The sequence below is a fragment of the Copadichromis virginalis genome, linkage group LG7 (genome assembly GCF_057382275.1).
Source record: "Copadichromis virginalis isolate Kocher_CV1m ecotype Utaka linkage group LG7, C_Virginalis_male_GT1.1, whole genome shotgun sequence".
NCBI lineage: Eukaryota > Metazoa > Chordata > Actinopteri > Cichliformes > Cichlidae > Copadichromis > Copadichromis virginalis.
Window position 1 is genome coordinate 12,331,396 of NC_140624.1, and position 25,532 is coordinate 12,356,927.

General features: G+C 40.0%; 1 protein-coding gene across 5 annotated transcripts in view; it reads right to left on the reverse strand.

The window, feature by feature from the left end:
* Positions 1–21,548, reverse strand: part of slco3a1a (solute carrier organic anion transporter family member 3A1a) — a 36,713-nt gene extending 15,165 nt beyond the window's left edge. Inside the window, exons 1-3 of one of the 5 annotated variants that reach the window (XM_085461768.1) lie at positions 21,488–21,548; positions 20,118–20,301; positions 13,907–14,363 (exon numbers count right to left, since the gene is read on the reverse strand). In XM_085461768.1, coding sequence (XP_085317894.1) covers positions 13,907–14,363; positions 20,118–20,276 — 616 coding nt within the window. In that variant the 5' untranslated portion in view covers positions 20,277–20,301; positions 21,488–21,548. The other 4 variants (XM_085461766.1, XM_085461769.1, XM_085461767.1 and 1 more) reach the window with 4 other exon arrangements.
* Between the last annotated feature and the right edge of the window lie 3,984 nt (positions 21,549–25,532).

Below are 25,532 nucleotides of genomic sequence, written 5' to 3' on the forward strand. Positions count from 1 at the left end.
CTGAGTTCGAGTGTGTGAGATAGTTAGAAAGCACTTAAAGGCATAGAGCAAAGTGCTGTTTGAATGGCTGCATGTGGCTTTAGTAGATATATACACTCATTGGACACTTTATTAGGTACAACTGACTTAATGCAATTATCTAATCAGCCAATTACATGACAGATCTTCAGTGCATTTAGATATGTAGACTTGACCTGCCATAGGGCTGGGCCATATTATACCGTTTACGGTAATACCGGTACAATGTTAGGCAACGATAAGAAAATGAAATATCGCGATAGAATATGGGTGAAATGCGCATGCGCAGTGCCTTTGTTTTCATACGCACATGGCCGAAAAAGCACGGCGGCAACGGAGAATGAGAAGGGGGAAAGAGGATTGTTGAGTGAAACGGATGAACCAGAATTGGTTTTTAAAAATGGTGCAACTTCACTGGTTTGGTGTTTGTCTGTCAGATACACAACAAAGCACATTTTTTTGTAGAAGTTAGCAGGAAGTTAGCTCGCTAGTTTCACTAGTTACCTAAGCATGATAAAGCATGTTCTGACTGAGAGATTTCTGAAAAAATTCAAACGTACAGCTCTGCTATCACTTCCAACATAAATGAAGACAGGAAACTAAAAAGCAATGACGTTGTTGCAAAGCTGCTCTTTTTAACTTCAGTAGATATTATACATGGCTATGCTCAGGATGTGTCAGCCCATTTCTACTGGAAATGCCTTTTGGTTAAACTTTCAGCAAGGGATTTGCATTTGCACTGTTAAATGTTTATATAGCTTTAATGCACATAAAAAACAGCTGCTTGTTTAAGTGAAAATAAATTGATGGGTTTTTTTTGCGCTAGTAAAGTTGTGGAGTTGAATTTTGTCTCGCAGAAATTATATCGTCAGTTATATCGTTATCGCAAATTTTCAAATATATATCGTGATATATATTTTTGGCCATATCGCCCTGCTCTAACCTGCCATACTTAAAACCACACATTAGAATGTGGAAGAAAGATGAGTTAAGTGGCTCTGAATGCTGCATAGTTATTGGTACCAAACGGACAGGTCTCGGTACTTCAGAAACTGCTGATCTACTGGGTTTACAGTAGAATGGCTGGATTTATATTGAAATGTAAATATAAATCCTGCAGCAGTTTCTAGCAGGAAAATGCCTTTATGATGCCAGAGGTGAGATGGCAGAATGATCGGACTACCTTCAGCTGACAATAAGTCCACAGTAACATAAATAACCATTCATTACAACCAGGGTCTGCAGAAGAACATCTCTGAATGTAACACTTGAACCTTTGCAGCAGATAGGACACAGCAGCAGAAGACCACACTGGGTGCCACGCCTAAGAGCTGAGAACAGGAAACTGTGGTTAGCACCTAGCTGAATCTATCATATGAAGAACGGAGGCATTTCTGAAAGGAAAAAGGGGGGTCCAACCTGCTACGAGCAAGATGTGAGTAATGACTTGACTGCTGAGTACCAGTCCATTTTGTGGTGGAGGATTGTTTGGCCTGGGATACATGCTAGTTAATCATTGCTAGCTGGCTGAGGTTAGCTGTTATTGTTCTAACAGGCAAAATCATAAAATACAGTTCGCTTTAAAGGGCTGTGATAGATAAATTTAAGAAACTTTCAGCACACTTCACCAAGAGTCTTAATAATCCTTTGCCCTTTTGTCCCACCTCATTCACAAATTGATGGCCCTTCTTCTTGCCTGGTCAGACAGCTGACTACAAGCTAGAAGTAAGTTAGGGGCAGCTACTGCACACAGCCTGCTTTGTGTCTTTTCCTGAGTCCTCATAAAGATCTCAGAATCTTTTATCTGGTACATTGGAAGATTTCAACTGACATTTAACCAAACTTTGGAAAAGCCAAGAGTTACAACCTCAACAGGCTCAATTTAAGAATGATGATAGCAACAACGAGGACTCAATGCTGTCACCTGCCCTAAACACAGGTGTTACTAATCATATCAACGAAGGCTCTGTGCCCAAGCTGAACAGAGCCTAATTAATGTCATTAGTAACACCTGAGTTCACCTTTCATACCATGGCTGCTGTGAAATACATGTATTGTGTATCTCTAGATAAATGTGTGGGCTGTGCATCAGTGTGTTGTTCCAACTTTGACCTCAGAGCAGAATCATGTCTCTGGTTGGTGTGTGGCTTCAATTTGTCATCACTAAATACAGACTTTTTCAACCACCATCTAGACATGAGCTGTAATAAAAACAGACATTTTACGCAATTCACAAGACGTTACAATCTTCCTGTAACACTTTGAAAGCAAGCATATCCAGAAATCAGGTCCTGAATCATTTAGGAGTAAAAAGTTACTCAAGCGCTTTCATGTAACAACATTTCTGGGTCTTGTTTTACTGCATCATATCTCTGCCAATAACACAGACAGCCATGCTGTACCTGCAGGATGTTTTTTTTTTTACCATAATGACTCATTACCGGTACCAATTTTCTGAAAATATAAATAAATAATTAAAAGATAAGGAAAACTTTAAACACAAAGGAGCTTGCAGTGTCTTATCTGTTTGACCAGAATTTTTTTCCGTCCATGTTCTTAAATTGTGTTATGACACAAGTTAAGGTTTAAACATTAAGTATGACACATGTTACAAAGATGCAAAGAGAGGGACACCACCTTATACTGATCTTTGTTATGTAAACCCAGCCTCCCTCATGCCAACAGGATTACTGCTAACAGGTAAGTCATGCCATAGTCGCCTCTGAGGTGAAACCTATTTTGATGAGGTACAAAGGCGATTAATGGTCACCAAATCTTTAGCTATCCGTAAGCAAGTACTAACAGAATTAGAAGACAGCCTTCCCCACAGGAAGCAAAGCTTCTACCCACCCAGCTTTTAGTATCAACGTCACCATCACTTGTCAAAGCATTTGCGATAAGCAGGAAGTCTCACTAACTTTCCAAAATCCAGACAGTTGCAAACTTTCAAATGCCTATTAATTATTTTCTAGTTATCCCAGAGGATGTTTAGATGGTTTATTCAAGAGGAAGGAGAATTAAAAAAAAAAAAAAAAAAATCACTAAAGTCAAAGAACTTAATCAATTTTCTGATCAACTGACTTCAACTTTCTGTTGAAGCTGGAGGAGAGAAAAAGAGTCAGTTTGTTAGTCAGCTGTACCCAATAATAACCTGTTAACTCTACACAGCCATGACCTAAATAAAAAGCCTCAGCTCAAAGTAGGCTCTCAACTCGCATTCAAATGCCATTACATCAGGATCATCCTACTTTAACTTCCGCTTACGTCAAATCATGTCAAATTTGAAACCAACCCTTCGCGCACACTCAGCCGGGATCTGATATAAAAACAGCTGCTTGTGTGTGGAAATGGTTTCACTGACTGACATATGGTTGCTACACAGAAACTGCAGCTTGAGGACACGTTTAATACTATTAGCATTCTGACCCTGAGGATGAGTGGGGAGGTTACTGCAGAACACGGCCAGACCTCCACACGGCTGACACACCAGCTTTCCAGCAGGACTTTTCCCCCTCAACACCCCATCACGTTAATCTGGACTCTGGCTCAATTTAAGCCCAGACAGGTCGTGGCCTAAATAGGGCCTCGCGAAAGGCTACACATCCTCACGTTATCATCCTACTGTCTCCTGATACGAGTCTAAAAATTTCCCTCCATGCCACAGGAACACTTCTCCTCCACACCGTGAGCTACATATATAAAACATAATTAGGCAAAATACTGATGTCCATCTCGGCCACTGTATTCAAGTTGGCAAGGCAACTTCTGGCAGCTTCCACAAACCAGCGCCCACTCTTGCATATTATTAATGGATGAATTATAAGTTTGTTAGATGTATTTACACACTAATCAATGTATATGAGTAAAATACTCTTTATATAATATAGGAGAACCACCAAAAAACAAAACAAAACAAACCCCCCCCCAACTAACTGTACCATAAACCAAAACCCTCAAATATTCAGGCATCTCAAATGTGCTTATTTTCTCTTGTATAAACTAAAACTGGATATCACTGAGTTTGAGGTTGCTGGTCAGATACACTTGCTGATATATTGTAAACTAAAAAATTAATCACCACATATAGTTGTCCTGCTTATATTATATATTGTTTTACTATTTTCATACAAACCATTACATGTCTAAGACGTATAAAAACTATATACTATATGATATATCATCTGTGTCAGACAATCTTTATCCTCTTTTATAATTCAGAGGCTGGCACAGCTGAGCTGCCACTTCCCTTTGGATGACAATACAGAGAAAAATCATTTAAGTAAAACACTGTGCGGCGGGATGGTAAAAGAAAAAGCCTTTTATCGAGTGAGATACAAGACAGAGCTGGAACATTGTAGTCCTGTCATGGAAATAAATGCGTTTTTAATCTAAAAAACAAAAAACAATCCCCATCTGGACCTCATACATTATATAAAACAGAGTGAGGCCATCATATTAAACCTTTTGGGAGAGAAAAAAAAAGTGTGTTCATACCCTGTGTGTCTCCTTACAGATACATGCTGGACTATGGAAAATACATTTTTAAAAAGGCCTAGCCAGAGGTGAAAGAAGCTAAAAATGATTGTTTTTAAAAGTTGTATTTCTTTTCACCACTGAGGCAAGAGTACATTGGTAGTAATAATAATAATAATAATAATAATAATGGATTGCATTTATATAGCGCTTTACAATTCATTTACTCTCACATTCACACACTGGTGGAGGCAAACCACAGTTGTAGCCACAGCTGCCCTGGGGCAGACTGATAGAAGCGAGGCTGCCATATCGCACCATCGGCCCCTCTGGTCAACACCAGTAGGCGGTAGGGTGAAGTGTCTTGCCCAAGCACACAATGACCAGGACAGACAGAGCTGGGGACTGAACCGGCAACCTTCCGGTTACAAGATGAGCTTCCCAAACCCCTGAACCACGGTCGCCCTAAGAGTTCACAGACTAATGTCTTAACATGTAGCCCCATTTTGAAGATTTAGAATCAAAAAATTAATGCATCAGAGGGCAAATTTCCAAACCTACAGCCAACACTGATGAGAGGTCCTCCCACATACAGTTGTACTTCATAATCCAGGAGGCTTGTTCTAAGTGTGTCTATAATCTGTCTTTTCTTTCACCTCCCAGGTCAATGACAGTATGCTACTTTAGCCTGAAATGCAGTAACTTAATCTTCGAGTCCAATTAACCTTATGTCATTAAACTGTTCCAGGAAGCAGTGAAAGCCCTCATTAACCTAAATGGCACCAGTATTAGCTGGATCTGACCGAGGTGCATTTGTTTTTGTTTCATGTCCTATGGATTTAAATCCACACTCCCACTTAGTTAACCATGCCATTATCAGTATAATGATCAGTAAGGCCTTTTCTGGAAATTGCAGGATAGCAATTTCCAAATATTTGGGTAATGGATGCTTTGAATGCTATTACAACAATAATGATGGTCTTTTTGTGCTGTACGATTACATAAGCAGACTGGGCATGCTTTCAAACATACTACTGATGTGACGCTAGAAGCTCAGAGGACTCGGCCAGACTGCAAAGTCTGTGAACGCAGGGTCAGCAGAGGAGGACAGACACAAAGAGACAGAGGGAGAGAATGACGGGTAGATGGTGTGTAGGAGTTAATGTAACAGAGTGAAGCCTGGTCATACAGTGATCCGTTTGTAATCAGCTTTTAGACGCTGGAGCTGAGACGGTGCAAGACACAGTCTCCACTGTTGAGCAGTGGGCTGCTTGGATCAAGGCAAGGGGCAAAAAGACCAGCGCATATATGGTCTGTGCTGGAGAGCTGCAGCTGCTCTATTGAAGACGAGGAGCACAGAGAGGTTCTGGACTCTCTGACAGCAGCTGGTAACAGCTTCTTCAGCAGGTGGTTTGGCTTAATTATTAGAATAAAGATGCCAGCAGCCCATCTCTCCTTTTTTCCTCGGAAAGATGGGAGAAGCAGGCACATAAAAACACAGCCAAGTGTACAACATCATGTCCGCCACCAAATAAAATGGAGCACTAATTGTGCTGCATCCTGCGGAAAAGGAGAACTGATGTGGAAGATATGATGAGTGAAGTGTTTTGAGGACAAATAAAAGGCAGAAAGCATTTGGGCAATGTCTAAAATCATATTTCTATCCAGACCCTAAACTCTGTCACAGCTCTCTCATTCTTAATTTTAGAGTTAGTACAACGCACTGTGAGGAACTCATCTGTGACCTCATCTTTAGGTGGGATTTCACTACTTACTGAAGGAATTTACTGTAAGTGATAAGAGACTGACTGAACAAACTACTCTTTTAGGTCTTATACTAATGTCTCAGATCAGTGTAATTACAGTCTGAGTCAAAATGAAACCTTAGATGGGCGAGGTCATCTTAGACATGTGCAACTAAGAAACAGCATTAACAAACAAAGTCTACTCAAACTTTTAATCTTTCTGCTAGTACTGATTAATCTGTTGTGTATTATTAATAACTGTTTAGTCATTTGGTGTGTGAAATATTACATAAGTGTTACATAACACTAACGACATTTTTTCAAAGCCTCTAACTTGTGTTTCTTGTTTTTAAAACCAAGTCCAAAAACCAAAAGACATTCAACTTATAATGACAAAAAGTCTTTTTTTTTAACTTTCTTTTTAAATTAATTTTAAGTACTTAACACAGAAATCAATCATACAATACACTCTGGACTCTTACTTTGGAGAAGGATATGATCAATCCATCAGCCATTTTGCTGACTCAGCCTCTGAGGACAACGGCCAAAATTTCACCTTAGCCAGCAGATATCTGGGCCAAGAAGTGTTCATGGTCATTGTTAATGAATGGAGAAGCTAAATTGCTAATAGCAAATGGTTAAAGGAGTGCAACTTGTTCAGGTTAAAATTATACAATCCCTATTTTGCTCCAAGGGAGAGCAACAGGAAACCAAAGCCTGTTCAAACATGATCAGAAACAGACACCGAAGCTAAATCAAAATCTTGTCCCTTTCAGATTATCCTTCTATGCAGATATTAATACAGATTAATGTCAATCAAACTGCAGTGTCACAGAAAGCCTTCTGATTCAACACCTATTGAAAGGAGCATAACACAGTGGGACTGGAGAAATAAATAAAGGCTGACTGAGTCCAACAGTCACTTATGATTACTGCCTACTTATTGATCAGAGTCCATTTAATTAGGCACTGTTATCCTTCAGTCTCTGCCATCACTGATATGGGGATTAAGTGCTGAACATGCTTCTGTGTAATCCTAGGAGCCCACAGAGCAACCACTTACGCACCACTCAATCAATGAGGTTTGGGATTTGTGGTAAAGCCATGTGAATCCATGTAAGACCTTGTCCAAGGAGAGGGCTTGCTATAAAGTTCTTAAAAAGGACAGGTACAGGTATGGAAAGTCAAAGGTGTATCTGTGTGTGATTTTTGTTTTTAAGATCAGACTAGTGGCTGTATCCATCACTGCATCAGGATAGGAAAAATTCCACCCCCCCCCCCCCCCCCAAAAAAAAAGAAACACAGAAGCCTAACAACCGGACGTTTCTGTGGCAACAGTCTGTTGATGCCGCTGTGTTTATGATCTGTCTCATCCCACCTCTTATCCCAGTGCTCCTCCCTCAATGGATGACAAAAAAAATCCCCTTTTTAATCAGCAGTGACGGTGCCTGACCCAGATTGCCTCTAGAAGACTGCCTGGCTGCAGAGTCGGCAGGAATTCGTGATGAAGAGGAAAAGGTGTCACAAGCATGTTCAGACCAAAACAGTGGCTGTGAATACAGCAGGGTGCCAAAAATACAATAGAGATAATAATGAAAAAATTAATAATAAGATCAGATGGGTTGCAGCCAGGAGCTTCAGTGTACGACTGTGTAGGTTTCAGTGACAGAGGTTAAGGCTTTCATATCATGCCATCCTGTGATGATCCATATCATCTGACCTATTTTTTAAAGGCCAAATGTACACTTTTTTTCACTCCTTGATGGTGCAATTGCAGACTGTAAAAGGTCTTTCACCATCAGCGGAACTATAAAAAAAAAACAGTCACAAATTGGTCAAACTCTGCAGATGTGTATTGCATGACTGATAGTGTCGGGAACAAGCAGCTAGAAGGACGAACCTATTGTCTCAACCGTTTGTTCAGTTTTGTATGACAATCTGACTTGAAACCTTAATCTTAAAGATTAAGGATGGGACTCATGTTAGCATGGTAGAGTTGCTCTGAAGGTGCACAGGACTGTAAAAGAGCCTTGTCAATATAGTAACTGTCTATTGAATGCTCATTAACTGGCTAATTGTTTCTTCTCTCACTATTCTCACACTATTTTTCACACATTTTGAGGTGTTTATCCTTTGTTTTTGTTTTTTTTATTTGATTCCTTTTAAACTTTGTAAATGTAATTAAATTACAACAATTTAGTTGTTAACAAGTGAAACTGTTTATCTTTACATCTAATCGGCCCAGCCAGATATAAAGTGGAATAATCACAGCATGAGTGCAATATTAAATCCAAAAACAACAAATTGACAGGGAGGTGATTCACTTTAGATGACGAGTGCTCCTACTACACAGCAGAAATCTGGAATTTTACAAATCACCCCTTGTGCTAAATTCACACCAGTGTGAGGTTAATGAAACATTATGAGATAATTTTTCAAACTGGCCTCATTTGATTCCTCTAGATAAACAAACTCTTTAATTGGCTCTCATTGTCTGCAAACAGCAGCTTGTGCAAAATCTAACTATAAACTGATCAGTATGTCTTGTCTTATCGCTGCACGGGACTGAGAAATTACCTCATTAGAGGCAGGAATGGCGGAAGACTTGCATCAAACAACTCCTTTTACACAAATTTAATGAACCTTTCACTCAGGGCAAGTTGCTAATCAATTATAGTGATTTCCCCATTTACCAAAACTGGAGCACTGTTAAGGGTGCAGACTCCCACTGCTCTGCACTATGTCTCCTTGCTTCCTCTCTGACTCTTACTTGACGTGCTACTCAGAGTATTCAGGGATAATTAGTGATTAGCTCTAGGACCGCATGTTGTTGACCGGTTGGATACAAGATAATCTCGTGTTCATTGCCCTCTATAGCCTCTAGAACCAGAGTAGAAGTAACTGAGCAGGGAGTACACTGTATCAGGGCCTGCAACTCAATGCACTGTAAACTCCTCTATGCCAATCAGCCTGTAGAGCAGCAGACGGTTGCATGCTGTCACATATGGCGGACAGATAGTGTTCATTACAGTGATGCAGGGAAGCAGCGGCTCATTGATGAAAGGTTAATGCAACCCTATTTATCATCTTGAGATAAACCAAACTTCTGTTGCTAGGCAAACTTTGCATGCAGCTTATACCATGGATGGAAAAACCCATTTAGGATCTAATCCTTCAAGATGACATTACCATGCGCCGACTTTAAGTAGCTTATATAAACGCCATACCACAGCAGTGGTTTGGATTCAAAGCATTTTAGGAGGAATGTTGACAAGCTTCTCGAGGATCCCTCCGAGACCGTTGTCACTGCAACCACTCAACAATTTTCTTAACAAACCTGAAGCTAAATTTATCTCTGAGGGGCTAAAGTAAACAAAAATGGTAAAATATGTAGGTTTGAATAAATTAGCACTACATTTTGCCCTAGATAATAATGAGGGCTGAAGATAAAATACAAAAAAGTGATTGGAACAAAAGTACAAAGACAGGAAACACATTTTTAAAGACTTTCCAGGTAGAAGTCTCTTTGGTATGATGTGGCTGTGAAAGTTTACCACAGCTCTTTGTCAAAAGGAGACAGAAACACCTCTCTGTGTGAAAGGAAGTTGTACACAAACAACAAGTGGAAAGTAAGACAGGTGACAGCCACACAGACCACCACAGTTTAGCGGCATAGAATAAGATAGAATTGATCTTGTAAAGGAAAGTTTGTATGTAGGCCGTAAGAAACCCCCACCCCAAAACTTATAATCACTACAGTAATGCGTAAACACTTTCTATACAGGTGCAAGGAAGCTTTCCTGCAGGGAAAGAAGGATGTTGGTTGCAGCCATATAATCTGTGGTGCTAGCACTGCCAATTAACCACACTCAGCAAACTAATCTATTACTGTGTCTGTGATTATACATGCAATATTTAACCATATATGTTCAACTGAACTCCATTTTGACTATTTGTAACTTTTAGACTTGTAGATTTGTTCCGACTTTTTTCCCTCCCATTTACCCAATTAGGAAATTAGTCACCAGGAACTTCCCTACCCAAAGCTTAGACTGAGAACAAATTTGTGCTTATAACTGTATGAATCACAGACTGTGATGTTTGTTAGCAGATTAAATCACGGAGACCACAGATTGCTAGCTAACAAACTGCTTTTCCTAATAGTGTTTTCATTATGTTTTCAGTGATGACTGTGGCCAATAGGGCATATACAAATGTTCTCTCACTATTCAGACAGACAAAGACATTTGAACTGCAAAGATAATGAGCACTGTGAATGATATAAATAATTTTAACCTACAAATTTATTCCTGAATGTGCCATATTAGTTGTCTAGCTCCAGAAATGATTGAAGTGGAAGTTTGATTCATTATCCTAAAATAACTACATCATTTTTTTTTTATCCATTTCATACTTCCACTCAACCCTTGTGTGTACTATACTGCAGGCAACGCATGCTTTACATTACGATGACGTAATCAGAGGCTGTTTAAAACGTCTGACACCTAAACAGACAGCTGTGTGAAGTCAGTAAGACACACAACATCAGCTCTAGAGGCTTCTGTGTGACTGTCCTGGACACTGTATTTATGCAGTTGGGGGTCCTGTGGGAAGAGCCAAAATTAGAAGTGAATAATGAAAGGTCATGGAGCAGTGGGAATAGAGATCCTGTTGACGCAATCTGTCCAATCATATTTATTTCCTTTGGCCAGCGACCAGTGGCTACATCTAGACTGGAAAACAAACCAAGACAACAGCATCCAATAAAATACCTGATGATGCTCGACTCTGCGGTGGCAACGTGATTCAAACTGACTTCTTCAGAACACTAAGGTACTTTCTTTTAAGTAGAACATGTAGCCTACCACTTACCAATGGAGGCTTAGCAAAAAAAAATAAATCTATTAACAATGACAGAAAACATATTATAATCAGAAAGAGACCAAAAAGCTCTCTGAAGAGTCACAACAGACCAGCCTTTAGTGTGTTTTACAGTTGTTGTTAAAAGAGTAGAGACACATGTCTGCTGCAGTGTACACAGTAAAAGTAGGAAGGCAGAGCCTCTCGAGGAGTTGTTTTTCATAGGCCTGTGTGGTATGCGTGAGCGTCCCGGCCCAGTCAGACCCACCTCATTGCTGGCTGGTTGGCATTCCTGCCTAACTCTGTAATTATGACTCCTCTCCAGGCCTCTATGCTACACTCTCCCTGAACCACTGTACTGAACATGGCGCGAGACCTGCCCTCTTCAAAGGTATGTGCTCGTCACCTCGCCATTTAGTTCAGACCTTAACAATAACTCATCACTGGGTGGAAATATGCTTTGACAACAGTGACGGGTAACAGCTGTGCTGAGATAAAAACACCATCACTTACAGATTAGGATCATTAATTGTGCCGATATTTTTCAAACTGGGGCTGAGCTTAAAATGATATGATAGTGAATTAAACAATACGTAAAAACATATTTCTTCTGCTTTAAATCCTGACTATTTGTTAACACTTGCAAGTGTGAACGTGTCCAAGTCTTAATGTATCATCATTCTGCTGAAAATGAGACAGCAGTGGTTGCAGAGGAAGCTTTACTGTGTGTGCTAACACATCTGCCTGCGACTGCTGTGAGAACTATGTGTTAAAAGTAAGGTTTTATTGTTAAAGAATTAAAAGGCGTGCTCTTTATGTTATGAACATTTCCTAAAAACCAAGCCTAAACTTCTCATCAAAACACTCTCTGCAAACCTTTCTGCAGAGGTTAAATAGCCTGAAAAAGATTAGAATTGGAAAGGTGTTAAAGTATTAAATAAAGCACTTTTTTAAAATTAAATAATCTTGCTATGTTCACTTGATGGTCTATGATCCATATGATCCAGCTTAGAAGAAGCTGGAAGCTGAACTGCTGAACCATTTTTTCATTAATTATTTCACAAAGTGATGGATCCTTGACATCTTTACTTCTCTACTTTGTTTTTGCTTGTTGTAAATTACTTGTGTCATTAGTTTTGATCTATTAAACCAAGTGTTTTGATTATTATGTATGTATATGTGTCAATAAAAGAAACTAAAGAATCTCTTGTTTCTATTATTGCCAATTTAAGGTATAGTGTGTATTCTGCTTTTATTCATTTTCTACACAGATGATCTTTACTGGTGTGTAGGGAGCTAAAGTGAACTATGAAACTGAAGCTCAAGACATTGGCCACAGAACCTGTTTAAAATTAATTAATGTGCAGTAAATAACCAAACACAGTGGAAGAACAACAAAGACTTATGAAACACAACTTGGTGTGTTTCTCAACATTGTTATTGCTGAAGTAAACTGAATGAATAATCCAAAAATGTAACAAAATATGAAAGGAAATTCAGACAATATACACCATTCATGGAGCTGGGGGCACATGACAAGCCTGCAGCAGAAGGATTAGGACAATCAGCTGAGCACGACTCAATAACACATTGTTCCTCGCTGCTCACCGCTTGTTTTTCCTCCAGCTCTCCTAGCAGCTTATCAGAGGAAGGCAGGACCAAATCTCTCCCCCCCTGTGCCTACCAAACTTCAATCACTCACAGTCCACTTCCCACTATAAACAGATTACAAGCATCGACACTGTGGTGCGAAAATGTTAAAGCTTTTTGTGATACTCTGAGCTCTGTTTGAAATCATAGAGCTCCTGACAATGTGCTTTTTAAAAAAAACAACAACAAAAAAAAACACGTTGAAATAAACACAATGACTGGCAATCAAGAACATCAGCTTTGGCCATGAGATTACAAAGCACACTGCTGGCTTTGTCCACAGGTCACATCTGTATTGGAGTGACACACAGCACGCTGCTGTGCAAATGTATCAGGAAGGGTGTGTACCAGCCTGAACTCATCCTACATTCAGGCTCTCATTGTCTCTGCTGCACACTGGTAACAAACATTGCCTGCTATTCAGACACATCTCATGCACTCTATCAAAGGTTGATGTTTCAATCTGGATAACAAATTACAGGCCCAGTCAAAACATAGAGACAGACTGATTGGGATTTTTGCCTGTGGTTTACATGTAAAGGGAAAGATTAATCATGCATAACTGTAAGTCAATGAAACCTTTTTTTTAAATGAATACACTGAAAAACTTATTTTCAATTCTGTATGGTGTGTGTGTGTATGTATATCTATATCTATATCTATATATATCTATATATATCTATCAAGAACCTTACTAGTCAAATTTACAAATTGTAAGGCCTCAGATTTAGTTGCTCTCTAATCTCTAAACAGCTACTGTGAATTCACACTTTTGCACAGAAAGCACTCTGAATTCACCTTAAACCTAGCCACATCAGCAGCATCCTGGATTTGAGAGAGGAGCGCAAACACAGCAGACCGACACATTTCACCCATTTCTGGCCTCTTTACCACTTAAACCACTGCAATGGAGATTAAACAGCTCCAAGATGTGCTCACCTGGCACTCACATGAACAGGCCTGCGCTGGGAACAAAGGGAGATGGTGTGCAGCAGAAGTGCACATGCATAATATGTTGACTTAAGCTATGTAAACATTAGACCTGATGGCGATGAACAAACACACAAGGTTTCATTTCCTCGGGAAATCAACGTGTTGCTCAAAAAGAGCAAAACGTTTCTTCCTTTGATGACACCCTAAGAATTTTTAATATGGCTCACCTATATAGAGTGAGGAGTCTTTCTTCTTTACGTGATCATCGATATAGGAGACCCCCAGGGGCTGCACTGGCGTGGCTCCAATCCCCAGCAGGACCTGGGCTCCGATCAGCAGCAGGTACATCATGTTGGTGTTGGCCTTGTTGTCACATACATTTTTCTCCGCTTGCTGAGCCTCTGAACTGCTACTATTGGAGCAAAAATCCCGACCCTCATTAGTCCTCCACACTTCCCCTATCTCATACTGATTTGTTAGAAACTCGGGTAAAGCTGAGAGCAGAGCGCCGAGTGCCATGACGATGCCACCGCAGCCGATCAGACGGGGCCGGTGTGCTTTAGCCCCAAAATAGCTGACAAACAGGATAAGTGCCAGGTTGCCTATCTCAAAGCTGCTGGCTATCACTCCGACGTCAGCACTCTGTAGGTTGAACCGCCGCTCCAGGGTGGTCAGCACACTCACCTAAAAACAAGAGGACAAAAAAAAGGAACAAATAAGTAAAATGTGGGGCCATGCGAATAATGTGGAATGAAGAAAAAAAAAATGTCGAATACATATCTGGATTTTAAAACAAGAGCCATTGAGGAAGCATGATTATTCAAACATAAAAACACACATTAACTATTAGTGGATCTAAATAGGGCCTGTGCTTGATTCTTTCAAGCACTGCTATAAATCACGTGTTTCCATCATCATCAGTCACATTGCTTTAAAGTGTGCCTTTCTACTGGAACATCCTGAATAACGAGCTGTTCAGATGTTCCACGCCGTGGCTCCTCCCAGGCAACAGGCCTCTGTTTCTGATTAGCTGGGCACAGCAACATTTACTTTCATTGCTTCTCTTGTTCACCAGCTGTCATCCAGAGCAAGAGTTAGAGCTTACCAGTAACTTCTAAACAAAGCAAACACAACAGAAAGGTTGTATAGGATAGTTTTTTGGCAACCCTGTTTGTCAGATACGATTCAGAGGTCAGGGAATAAATACTGTGAGGCCACATTTATAGTCAGGATATACAGAGACGGACAATTAACACTTTAAATTTAGTTAGACATGTGCATGCCATGATTTCTCAGTAAAGACGGATCTGTGGGAAGAGTCTCTCTGAGCAATGTGAACCACAGTGGCACATTTTAGAGAGTATAAAATGCTATTTATATATTTGGCTCAAACTGTCCTTTAAAGGGCACAACTACTTCCCTTTTCCCAACTGCCACTATGAAGGAGTTTTGATTGAGCTACTAAAAAAAAGAAAGAAAAGATCCTACTAACACAAACATCCCCTGAAAAGAGGGCCCCACCAGTCAACTTGTGGTTTCTGCTGCTGGAGCATTTTACACATTTCTTTTCCAATTATGGTGATTTAATGTACACAGTTGATTTAGGTTTATAAGCAGTTTTAATGCAGACATAATCTTTGTGGCTCCAAGAGGCTCTGTGCTTAAGGCTTAAATGTGGAAAACTGCTCTTTTCGTCCGTCATGCAAACACACTTGAATGTTTCCTTACCTTGATGCTGTACATTTTAAGTGTTTGGTTTGCAGGAGGAATCACAGTGAAGCATCAGCTTTATATTTTTAAACAGTAGAACATAGAATATATTTTCAGCTTTTCTTGTATTTAGTACCTTCACTTCCTCCACAGCTGTCCTTTCAGTGACAGCTCAACACACTGTGTTCTCCTGAAATTGAACTGCAATCTGTATCTGTGGGTTTACTGGGTGCATTATCTTTACTTTATTTACCTGTGCACAATACTTACTACACAACAGGTGCGTAGACTGTCACTTCCAACAACAAAAAAAACAATGCTATACAGTCTATCTGTTTTGCCATTTGGGTTTAAAATAAGCTGTCTTCTGTGACTTTTAGAAGTTAGATGTGACAGCAGGTCATTTTTGCACTTCTCTGAACACAACTGCAGTGACTCTTTCACTACTTATCAAAGTGCGGAGAAGATGATTGTTGGGAGCGGCTCATGCCGGAGTCCTTCAGTGAAGTTTGTTGGATTGAAAACTTCAGAATGAGTCATGACGTTTCTGCCCCTTGGGTGGCTCTTTCTCGGGAATGCAAACTCACTAGATGGGCTGCATTTATGCCTGGCTGGCTCTGCCCAGCTGGGATCTAAGCTCAATCCTGTTTTACCCAGCTGTTAGAAACAATAGTGAGCCCCAACAACCTGTTAACATAACAGCTGCAGCTCTACGCAGACATTAACATTGAAACAGAGGGAATAAAGCCACCACATCATCTCATCCCATTATCGAGAGCCTGCAGTCAGCACCTGTGACTGACAGTTTGAGCAGTGGAAACCCTCTGGATGAGTCATACTCTGGTCTGCAGGTTCAACACGTTTCTGACTTCAACAACCAGCTTTCCATCACGGTTTTTTCACTTACAAGCATAAAATACACAGGAAAAACTGAGAGGAATGCTTAATGGTCAGTGGTCAAAGCCACATTTTCTCCGCATCACAACTCAGACTGTGGAAATGTTTAATCTGTCTCACAGCAACAAAACAAACCTCGTCATGCTGACAACCCATCAAATATGAGAAGAGCAAACCTTATGTGAGCATGAGGAGACAATTTTTCTCAGGATGTACTGACCAGGCATTTAATTATCAACATGCAGAAGAAAGCTGCTCACTGCTGACAGTCACTTCTGCACATTGAGGTTCAGCATTGATGTAAATGTGCAGAAATGGTGCTATTTGTGATGGAAGAGCAACTGTTTATAACTAAGCTTCTGCTATTAGAATGGAATCCACTCTGTTTTATGAGGTGTGGCTTACAGCAGGTTGAAGGTTATCTAAAGGTATTCGAACAGGGCTGCATAGGTTATTTTTAAAGAGCTCTGTTAGTGGCATCCAAAAGAAGCTGCCTCCACAGTTTAGGACATGGGCAAAGAGATGAACTTTTAGTTAGTACTTTCTCTTTTTAAATAACTTGTATAGCATAGTTTGAACACTTCTTTAGAAATGTACTGCAGTTTTCAAAACAACATTTTACACTTTCACAGAATCTGATATCTGACAGGTGTGTTAATGGTTATACTTGTGTTCCAATCAACAAAAATGGCTGAAGTAAACCAAAAAATGTCTGGTAAGTTACTAAACAAATCAGATCCCACCTAAAACCTTATGTTAAAACATTATAGGTATTATATAATACATTATATAAGTACTGAGATTTCAAAAGGACAGCCATGTTTGGGCTTCCTCCGTGTTTGAACACACTTGGTGTGACAGGCCTGCAGCGCCAAGACAAACACTGTTGAGGTTCAGTTGTTGCACTTTGTAGCTCAAAGCTTTCAAGTGTCAGATTTGGTGGTTTTGTGAGAAGTGATAACATAAGCAATAGATTTTGAACTCTTGGGCCCTGCATACAAAAACTGACCAATGCTTTCTATTTATAGATTTACATAAATAGAATTTACATAAATTTACATGCTGACCGTCTTCTACCGCTGCTCCATTGAAAGTGTGCTGACATATTGCATCGGTGTGTGGTTCTCCAGCTGCACCACAGCACACAGAAAGGCACTCCAGAGGGTCATCAACATGGCCCAAAAAATCATTGGACATCCTCTTCCCTCCCTGAAGGACCTGTACAGCACTCGCTGTCTCAAGAGGGCACGCAGCATCCTACGGGACTGCACACACCCAGGACACCGGGTGTTTAAGCTGCTGCCGTCTGGCAGGAGGTTCAGGCTGCTGAGGTCCCGAACAAATAGACTCAAGGACAGCTTTTACAACAGGGCAATAGCCCTGATCAATGTAAATAGCTGCCCTGACTGGATACCTCCCTGGACTTTTTAGGGGGAGGTAACAATGTTTAAAACGATAACAATAATATTTATATTTATAACAAGGTGCAATAATAATTAATGTGCAATAATAACAGTGTGCAATACACATACACTTATTCTTCTTTTTTATACTAAGTTAATATACTGTGTTGTGTTGTTTGTTACGTTGTGATGTGTCATATCGTGTCGTGTTGTGTTATATGTAGTGCCGACGTAGGACAGTTTTTCCAATTTCATTGTACTACTGTACTATGTATGACTGTGCAATGACAATAAAGAGTTATCTTATCTTATCTTATCTTATATAACACCACACCCTAAATTTAAAATTTTAATCAGGCATCACTATTTAATGGATGTTTGAATATATTCATCATGCATGTGATCTATTGATATCAAAAGGCAGCAACAAAATACCTTTTTAACCACGGCAAAATAGAGCAGCTTAAATGGCCATACTTCAGATGAGTTGCTGTTTGTTTACCTATTGAAAGCCCATATCCTGAGTGCACATACATTATGTTAAAAAGCTTTGGCATGATTGTAAGCCAGGACTTTAGTTTCCTGTAATACTGTGATTCAAACTCTATGTCCACCAAACTGAAATGATTAGTCAATTAATCCAGTGAATCAAAAAATTTAATTCATTTTTCAGCTATTTTAGCAATTAATAAATCAGTTCTGTCATTTTACCAAGCAGAAGGAATGGAAATATTCTGGTTTTAGCCTTTTATATGTCTTTATAATATCTCATCATAAACTGAATATCTTTGGGTCTGTACTATTAGTCTAGTATTGTAACATACCTAGTAATGACAGGAAAAGAAAAGAAAAAAGTTATAGCCCTAATGTGCATTAGACCATTGAACTCGACTGCCTAGAACAATCTTTCATTATTTGCTTCAGACTCAAAGCCGTTAATTCCCTCTGTTCACTTGCACAACTAAAAAGAACAGGCCTAATAAATCACGGACTGCAGACGTACATGTGTGCTCTCATGTGTTTGTGCAGGTTAACCGTTCCCCTGTAGTCAAGCTGCTAAATCAGGAGGCACAGCGTGCTGTTACTGTAAGTGTCTTGTGCTGTAAGCAGCTCACAGAAATCAGAGGGGGTCGTGATAGTTAAATTTTGCCCCTTTGCTGCCAGTAAACACTCCTAAGCACCTTCATCCAATCAGACACCGCATTAGCTCATACAGGTCGACACCAGCTCATTAGACTGTCACTAAGCCAGGTACCTCAGTCCTGGCTGAGTAAATGATATTCCATGTAAATCAGCTCGGTGGGTTTTACAAACAAAAACAGGCCCAAAAGCTTGGCACTAAGTGAATGATTCCAAACCTCACCTGCAGGTCTATCTTTCCTTTCCTGTTTAAACAGGTGTCCAGTGCCAATAAACTACAAAAAAACTGCAAATGCCTGTTTAATCTGAAATAAACAGTGAAGAAAAAGACCCCCCTCCTCCCCGTAAGCGACTCCCGAGTGGCACCACTGTGCTCTGTTGTTGCTGGGCCACAGGATGCTTGATGCTCAGCAGGTTCAGTAAGAGTTAAGATAAGATGTTCCACTCCAAATATGGACAAGATATTTAGGGTTTTACTCTAAAAATTGAACAAGCAAGCTGAGAAATCAGTGTGATTCTTGGAGAATAAACACTGCTAATATTGAAACTAAATGTTCAGAGTGGTTCGCCCGAGGTTGTGAAAGATCCTCTGGGACCCTTTGAGGAAAAATTTGAAGCACTTCAGGGAGCTTTTTTTTAACAAAATCTATATTAGGCATTCCTGTGTTCAAATTTTACTGTAACACTCCATCATCATCATCATCATCATCATCACCAAGACACATTTCAAAGATTCATCAGAAGAAAGCAGGTGTTAATTATGTTATTTCTCATACTAACAGTTTATTTGTATGAGTAATAGTAAATGTGAAAGCTTAAGTAATGGAGGGGAAATTTTTGACCTTGAATGTCATTTGGGGTCAAAGCAGCCAAATTCTGACATCCTAAATATGTTTAGGCTATTATTACTAAAGCTAACCAGAGTTTTAAAGTCACCCTCTGGTAAATGGATGGTAAATGATGATTTAGTTTGAGTTGTGACACATTAGAGATAAATTAGACATGAGTGAAAAGTAGCTATAGAGGTTTTCCTCACAATAAAAACACAAGCAAAAGAGTGGTAAAGGGTATACTATCCTAAAGGGCAGACTTTACTGAGAAGAAGGCAGGTTTCTGTCCTGACACTGTTCTGCTGCATTAGTCAAAAGCATGCAGAGCAGGAAAAGCCCCAAATGCAATAGCCTAGTCCCAGTAAACACAGATCTGAGCAGCCCCCACTGCAGTGGGGTCTCAGTTCACACTGCAGGCACTCCGAGTCCTGCGTGAGCTCGGGTTGTGTTGTACTCACCAGGTATGCTCCGACGGTGCCCTGTGCCAACATCAGGGCGCATTCCGATATTAAGAATATCTTGATATTTGAGAAGCACGAGGAGTTTTTGCGGGGACCGTCTGCTTCCAGCATGTCCCCGCCGCTCCGGTCCGGGTCCCTTTGCTTCTTCACCTGCATCCTCTCCTACGTTAGCCTCACAGAACTACGAGAAATCGAAACACACAGCAGGGTGACCAAAGGCACACACTGGCAGGTACAGTGTTTCGCTTTTCGCTTCCCCTGGAGGCTACATTCGGGGTGCTCCTTGGCGCCGTTCCTCTCGATTCAACAAACTGTACTCTTTCATCTGACAAGCTACCAAACACACATCCAAACTCCGCGGGGCTCCGTCGCTCGTCTGCGTCTAAACATTGCCTCCTTGTCGACGCGCAGAAACATGTGAACTCCCTGAAGGTGTTAGCAAAGGCACAAGTGAGACGCGGACACGTAGATTCCTGTCAGATCGCATGTTTCCGCCGCGGACTTCAGTGGTTTTTCGCGGCGGCTCTGGATTTTGCTCACCAGGTTCTTATTTTTCTGCTAAACTCCGGCCGTGCCGGTCTGTCATTATCCCTAACTCACACAGAGCTTGCCCTGCCTCCGCGCTCCCACCTCCCTGTACTACTCTCCTCCTCTGCGAGCACAAGTGCGGCCCTAGAGGCGCTGCAGAGAAGCGTCGACTCCGCACAATTTACATCTACTACAGTAGTCCTGTGGGGCCTCGTGCTTGTACTGTCCACACGTATTTAAGAAACACTTAACTATAACAAATTGCCATCTTCTCACACCATAAACTCTTATGTGGTTTTTGCTGGTTTGAGGCTAGCTGCTAAACCGATTCGTTTGTCAACTACAGTTTTAAGTAATTTACCTAAGAAAAATGCAAATGAAGTGAAGAATACAATATGGTTGACACGCCATACTTTATACTAGTACTATTAAAATATAGAAATAGAATATAAAGACAAAAAACGGACCAGGACTTTAACAGGCTTCAGAGTTAAGCATTTTAGCTACCGCCATCTCGTGCCCTTTTTCTAAACCAGCAGTTGTAGAAGCTGTAAGCTAACTTAGCTGGCTAGCTAAACTGAGTAGCAAGAATCGCTAATTTACTTCAGTAATACAGTTCTAACTTTCGATCATGTAAAACAGGCTACAAATTATATACATGTTGGACAAACCTGGCAGCCAACTTCTTAGACTGTCTTTTAGTATAAGAGAAGACAGAAATGAAACCCACCTGTCTCTAACCTACACTTGTAATAGGTCAGTTATTTTAAAACAAATATCCTTACAGTTGCCACAAACAAATAATTAGCTAAAGTGAGCAGACAGTAAGAAGGGATTACCAAAGTGCTAGCAGGGGCTCCATAGTGGGCCACAAAGGTACTGCAGGTGGTCCAAAGTAATAATAATGTACAGTTACATATTTATATAAATACATTTATTCATATAAAAAAAAGATAAAACTGGCAATATAAGGGGGTTAGCTTGTGCTATTAATCAATACTCTGACCTAAATGTACAACACATGTATTGACTTTTGTGTCTAATTTGCAGGTGGCTCACATATTGGGCTTATAACTTAACACAAAAAATTCAAGGAAATATACCAATTTCTCTTGTATTTTAATTAGAGTGAAAATGTAAGATTGAGATTTTCTGGTTTTTAAGTGTGCCACAGCACTGGTGAGTTTGGGAATAGCTGTTCCATTTTAAATTTGGGGATTAATATACTTTAAGAGCCTTCCTCTAGTGGCCATGTGAGGAACTGTAGTTTTATGACACACTTCCTACATGTTTGTAGTGCTTATGGGAAGCTAGCGTTCATCTGTTTGCTTTTTTATCTAACTCAAAGTGACAGCAGCCTCAAGAATTGCCATTTAAATAGTTATCCAATCATTAAAATAGTTGTAAGAAGTTGCATGAATAATAAAACTAAAAATCATCTTGTAATGACATCACAGCAAGTGTGACACTAAATCCATTTCTAAAATGAAAGACAAAGATACAACTTATTGAGAATTTACAAATACATTATAAATTAAGAAAATTGCTGGACATGCGTGTATAGCCTATACAGCATCAGTGCTATGGACAGGCTATAAATGTATGCATATATGGTTTAAAATAGCAAAGTCAAATTTATATCTTGTGAATCGGAATCAATTAGCATATGCTCTGCTACCAACCCTGAGCTTACATTTTCAAATTTGACTTTATTCTAAAGTTCTGTGATCCATCTTCTTCTGCGTAACCAACTCAGGGTTGTGGGTTGGCTGGAACAAGCTGTCAAAGGAGTGAGAGGTGATGGTACATCCTGGACAGGTCACATATATATATATAAACTCCACACAGAAAGACCCAGATTGGATTTAAACTCATAACCTTCACCCAAGTGATAGTGCTAACCACCACACCACTGTGACTCTGTGAACTTCCATGTTACACCAAGGAAAAAAAATTCCACTGAAACACAAAGAGGTATTCAAACACTACTTCAAATCATCATTTTGGTATTTCTTACTATAGAAGATATCGCCAGGACCACATTTTGGCAGGATGACACACACACACACACACACACACACACACACACACACACACACACACACACACACACACACACAGGCGGATTGTAAGTGCAAAAACAGCACAGGCACGGTGTCGCATGTGGTAATAATCAGCTAAACCTTGCAGGTGCATCACTTTAACACTGCCTTGCTAAAACATATAGCAGGAGTTGTGATGTTTGCACAACCTTTTCCAACCTTTATCACTGGATTACCATGCTCAACATTTCTGGCACGAGGTAATGGAGTGGCTATGATGTAATGTAACCACATAATGTGATAATGATGGTGTGGAAATAAACAGGACGATAAACAAAATATCGCGTAAAGGCTGTCAGGATTTTCTGCACGGGTCTACGCACAGTTTTAGATACAGCAGCAAGAGATGGAAAAGCAGCACATGTAAAGGTCACGGAGATGAGTTGGTAATCGATCAACTGTGAGATGTGTTTGGTTTTTTTTCATTCAGTATGTGTCAGTGTCCTTTTTAATGGCATAAATATGGGGAAATGTCAACAATAATAAATATTTTTAAACCAGTGACAGTGTAAAAAATAAAAAAGCAACATAAAAATGAAGTTGATCTCACATTATTCACAACATTCACCTACAGTTCCACTGGTATGACAAACCCAGAAGACCTGAAACAGACTCTTTCTCACTTCCTTTGGAAAAACGAGGAGCCAAAGCACAATGAAAACAATAAATGATCACTGTTTCAGCCACCAGCCCCCTCATTTTCAGAAACCTTTGGCAGGTGTCCAAAGCGAGATGATCATGAATAGTAGACGTTCCCTCACTCTTGACCGGCACACTCCCACACGAAAATGCTTCCCACACTGCTTCCTACGTTCAGCCTGTCGGGAAAAGCAAAACACAGAGCGTGAAGATGACAGTTTTAGTGTCACATGGTTCAATTATACAAACTGTGGCATAGCCTTTAAGTTCCAACTGAGCAACGATGTGGCAAAACCGAGACATGTATGTAAATATTGAAACGAGCAGTGTAGTGAGAAATGGAAATCTAAGGTACAGCAGAGTGGTTTGCTAGTTTCAAATTGTTCACAGACCCTACACAGCTGAAGCACAACGTGTGTCTGTGACACTTGGGGAGTATCAATGATATTCAGTGACTCCATCATCACCGATGCTTTTCCCAGAAGGCTCCCACCCTCTTTAGCCTGCTGCCGTCTGCCTGCTTTCACCAATGGGGATGCTGATCAGCTTATAAACAAGTGTGCTGGTATTTGTTCATACATAGCTGACAATTTCTGTGACTTTCTTTTTCACTTGTTGATAGGTGCTTTAAGGTACTCAGGACTGATTTGATCTCCAGTCATTTTGAAGGAGGGTGTAGCTACTGTATGCTGCAGGATGTCATCAAGACACTGAACTAAAAGCAGTTATTAAAACAGTAAAATTTTGCATTTCCCCCTCTCCCTCCTCACAATGCTTTAAACACTCTAAAGCATTTTCACGCAATATCCATAAAATTTTGGTAGAATGAAATCTGTTTACCTTGGTTCAACATCTGAAACACAGAAGAAGTAGTCCGCTTCAGAACTGATTCAGTGCTGGAAATGTTTAAATTAGCCAAGGACAGAGAGTGCAGGACACATATCACCAACTGGCTCAACATAGCCGCAATTTGACCTCATACAGACTTCTACGGAGCCAACAAGTTAGCAAACACTGTGAGACATTTGCTTTTTCACTGCTCTGCAGTGGGCTGCAGTGCATTTATGAAAAATTAGAGTTCCTTTTAGGGATATGTTACAATTATAAAACATGCCATTTGTGTATTATATGAAGAGAAGATATATTAAAAAGCTCATGTTTCATACCATTCTGATGAATCAGTCTGAGCAATAGCAAAAGTGAAGGAGGAAACAGGAAGAAGGAGAGGGGGATTTTTGACCTTAAATTACATTTCGTGCCAAAATCAGCAAACCACCATGATACTACAATCAGGATTCAGTCGTCTGAACCGTCGGTGATGTTCTGCATTGGTCAAAAGCAAAGCAGGCAAAGAAAACAAATCTACTTCTTAAATTCAATGTTGTTTTTCACTGAAGATTATAGAGCTTTAGGTATTTTAGTGAGATAAGAGAGTCTTGCAGTGTTTCTTTTGAAACAAATAAGATGGAAATTAAGATAAGAACAGATGCTACATCCATGGACAAATCTGCCAGAGAGAAAACATGTTTATACAGTTTATTTTAGTATTTTAAATACATTACATCAGTCTGTACTTTGTGATTCACATTAGTTTTAACAAGAGCCATTTGTAAAGCAGATATGTGTGTGGTTCTGTTGAGTTCTTTCCTGCTCTGTGCGTGTGTGTGTGCACCACTGTTTACATACAGTAGACATGCAGAGACATGAGTCAGGTAACCAGCAGAGGGTGGAGACAGCTTGGTCCGGTGCCAGGAATGTATGAATGGAGAAGTCTGCAGAGTATTGTTCTGCCTTCTGAAACAGCTGCTATTTATAGGATTTGGAAAAGGGTGGATTGCGGGAAAAAAGCCCAGCCCATTTGGGAGACAGTGGGGAAAACTGAAGGAGTCTGAGGAATGACTGGGAGTACAAACAGTCGTGTACTTTAACTTTTCCTGTTTAAATTTCAAAGGAAAGCATGCTGGCCAAAGAAAAGCTACATGTGTTTTTTTTAGTCATTTAAAGTCAAAATCTATCTTTTTCTGTCATCATTATCTTTATGTCATGTAGAAAGCTTACTTTAACTCCCGGATATTTAATTACGGCACACTTCTAGATCTCTATGTTACTATAGCAGAAGCTACAGTAGCCTCTACTATAGTGA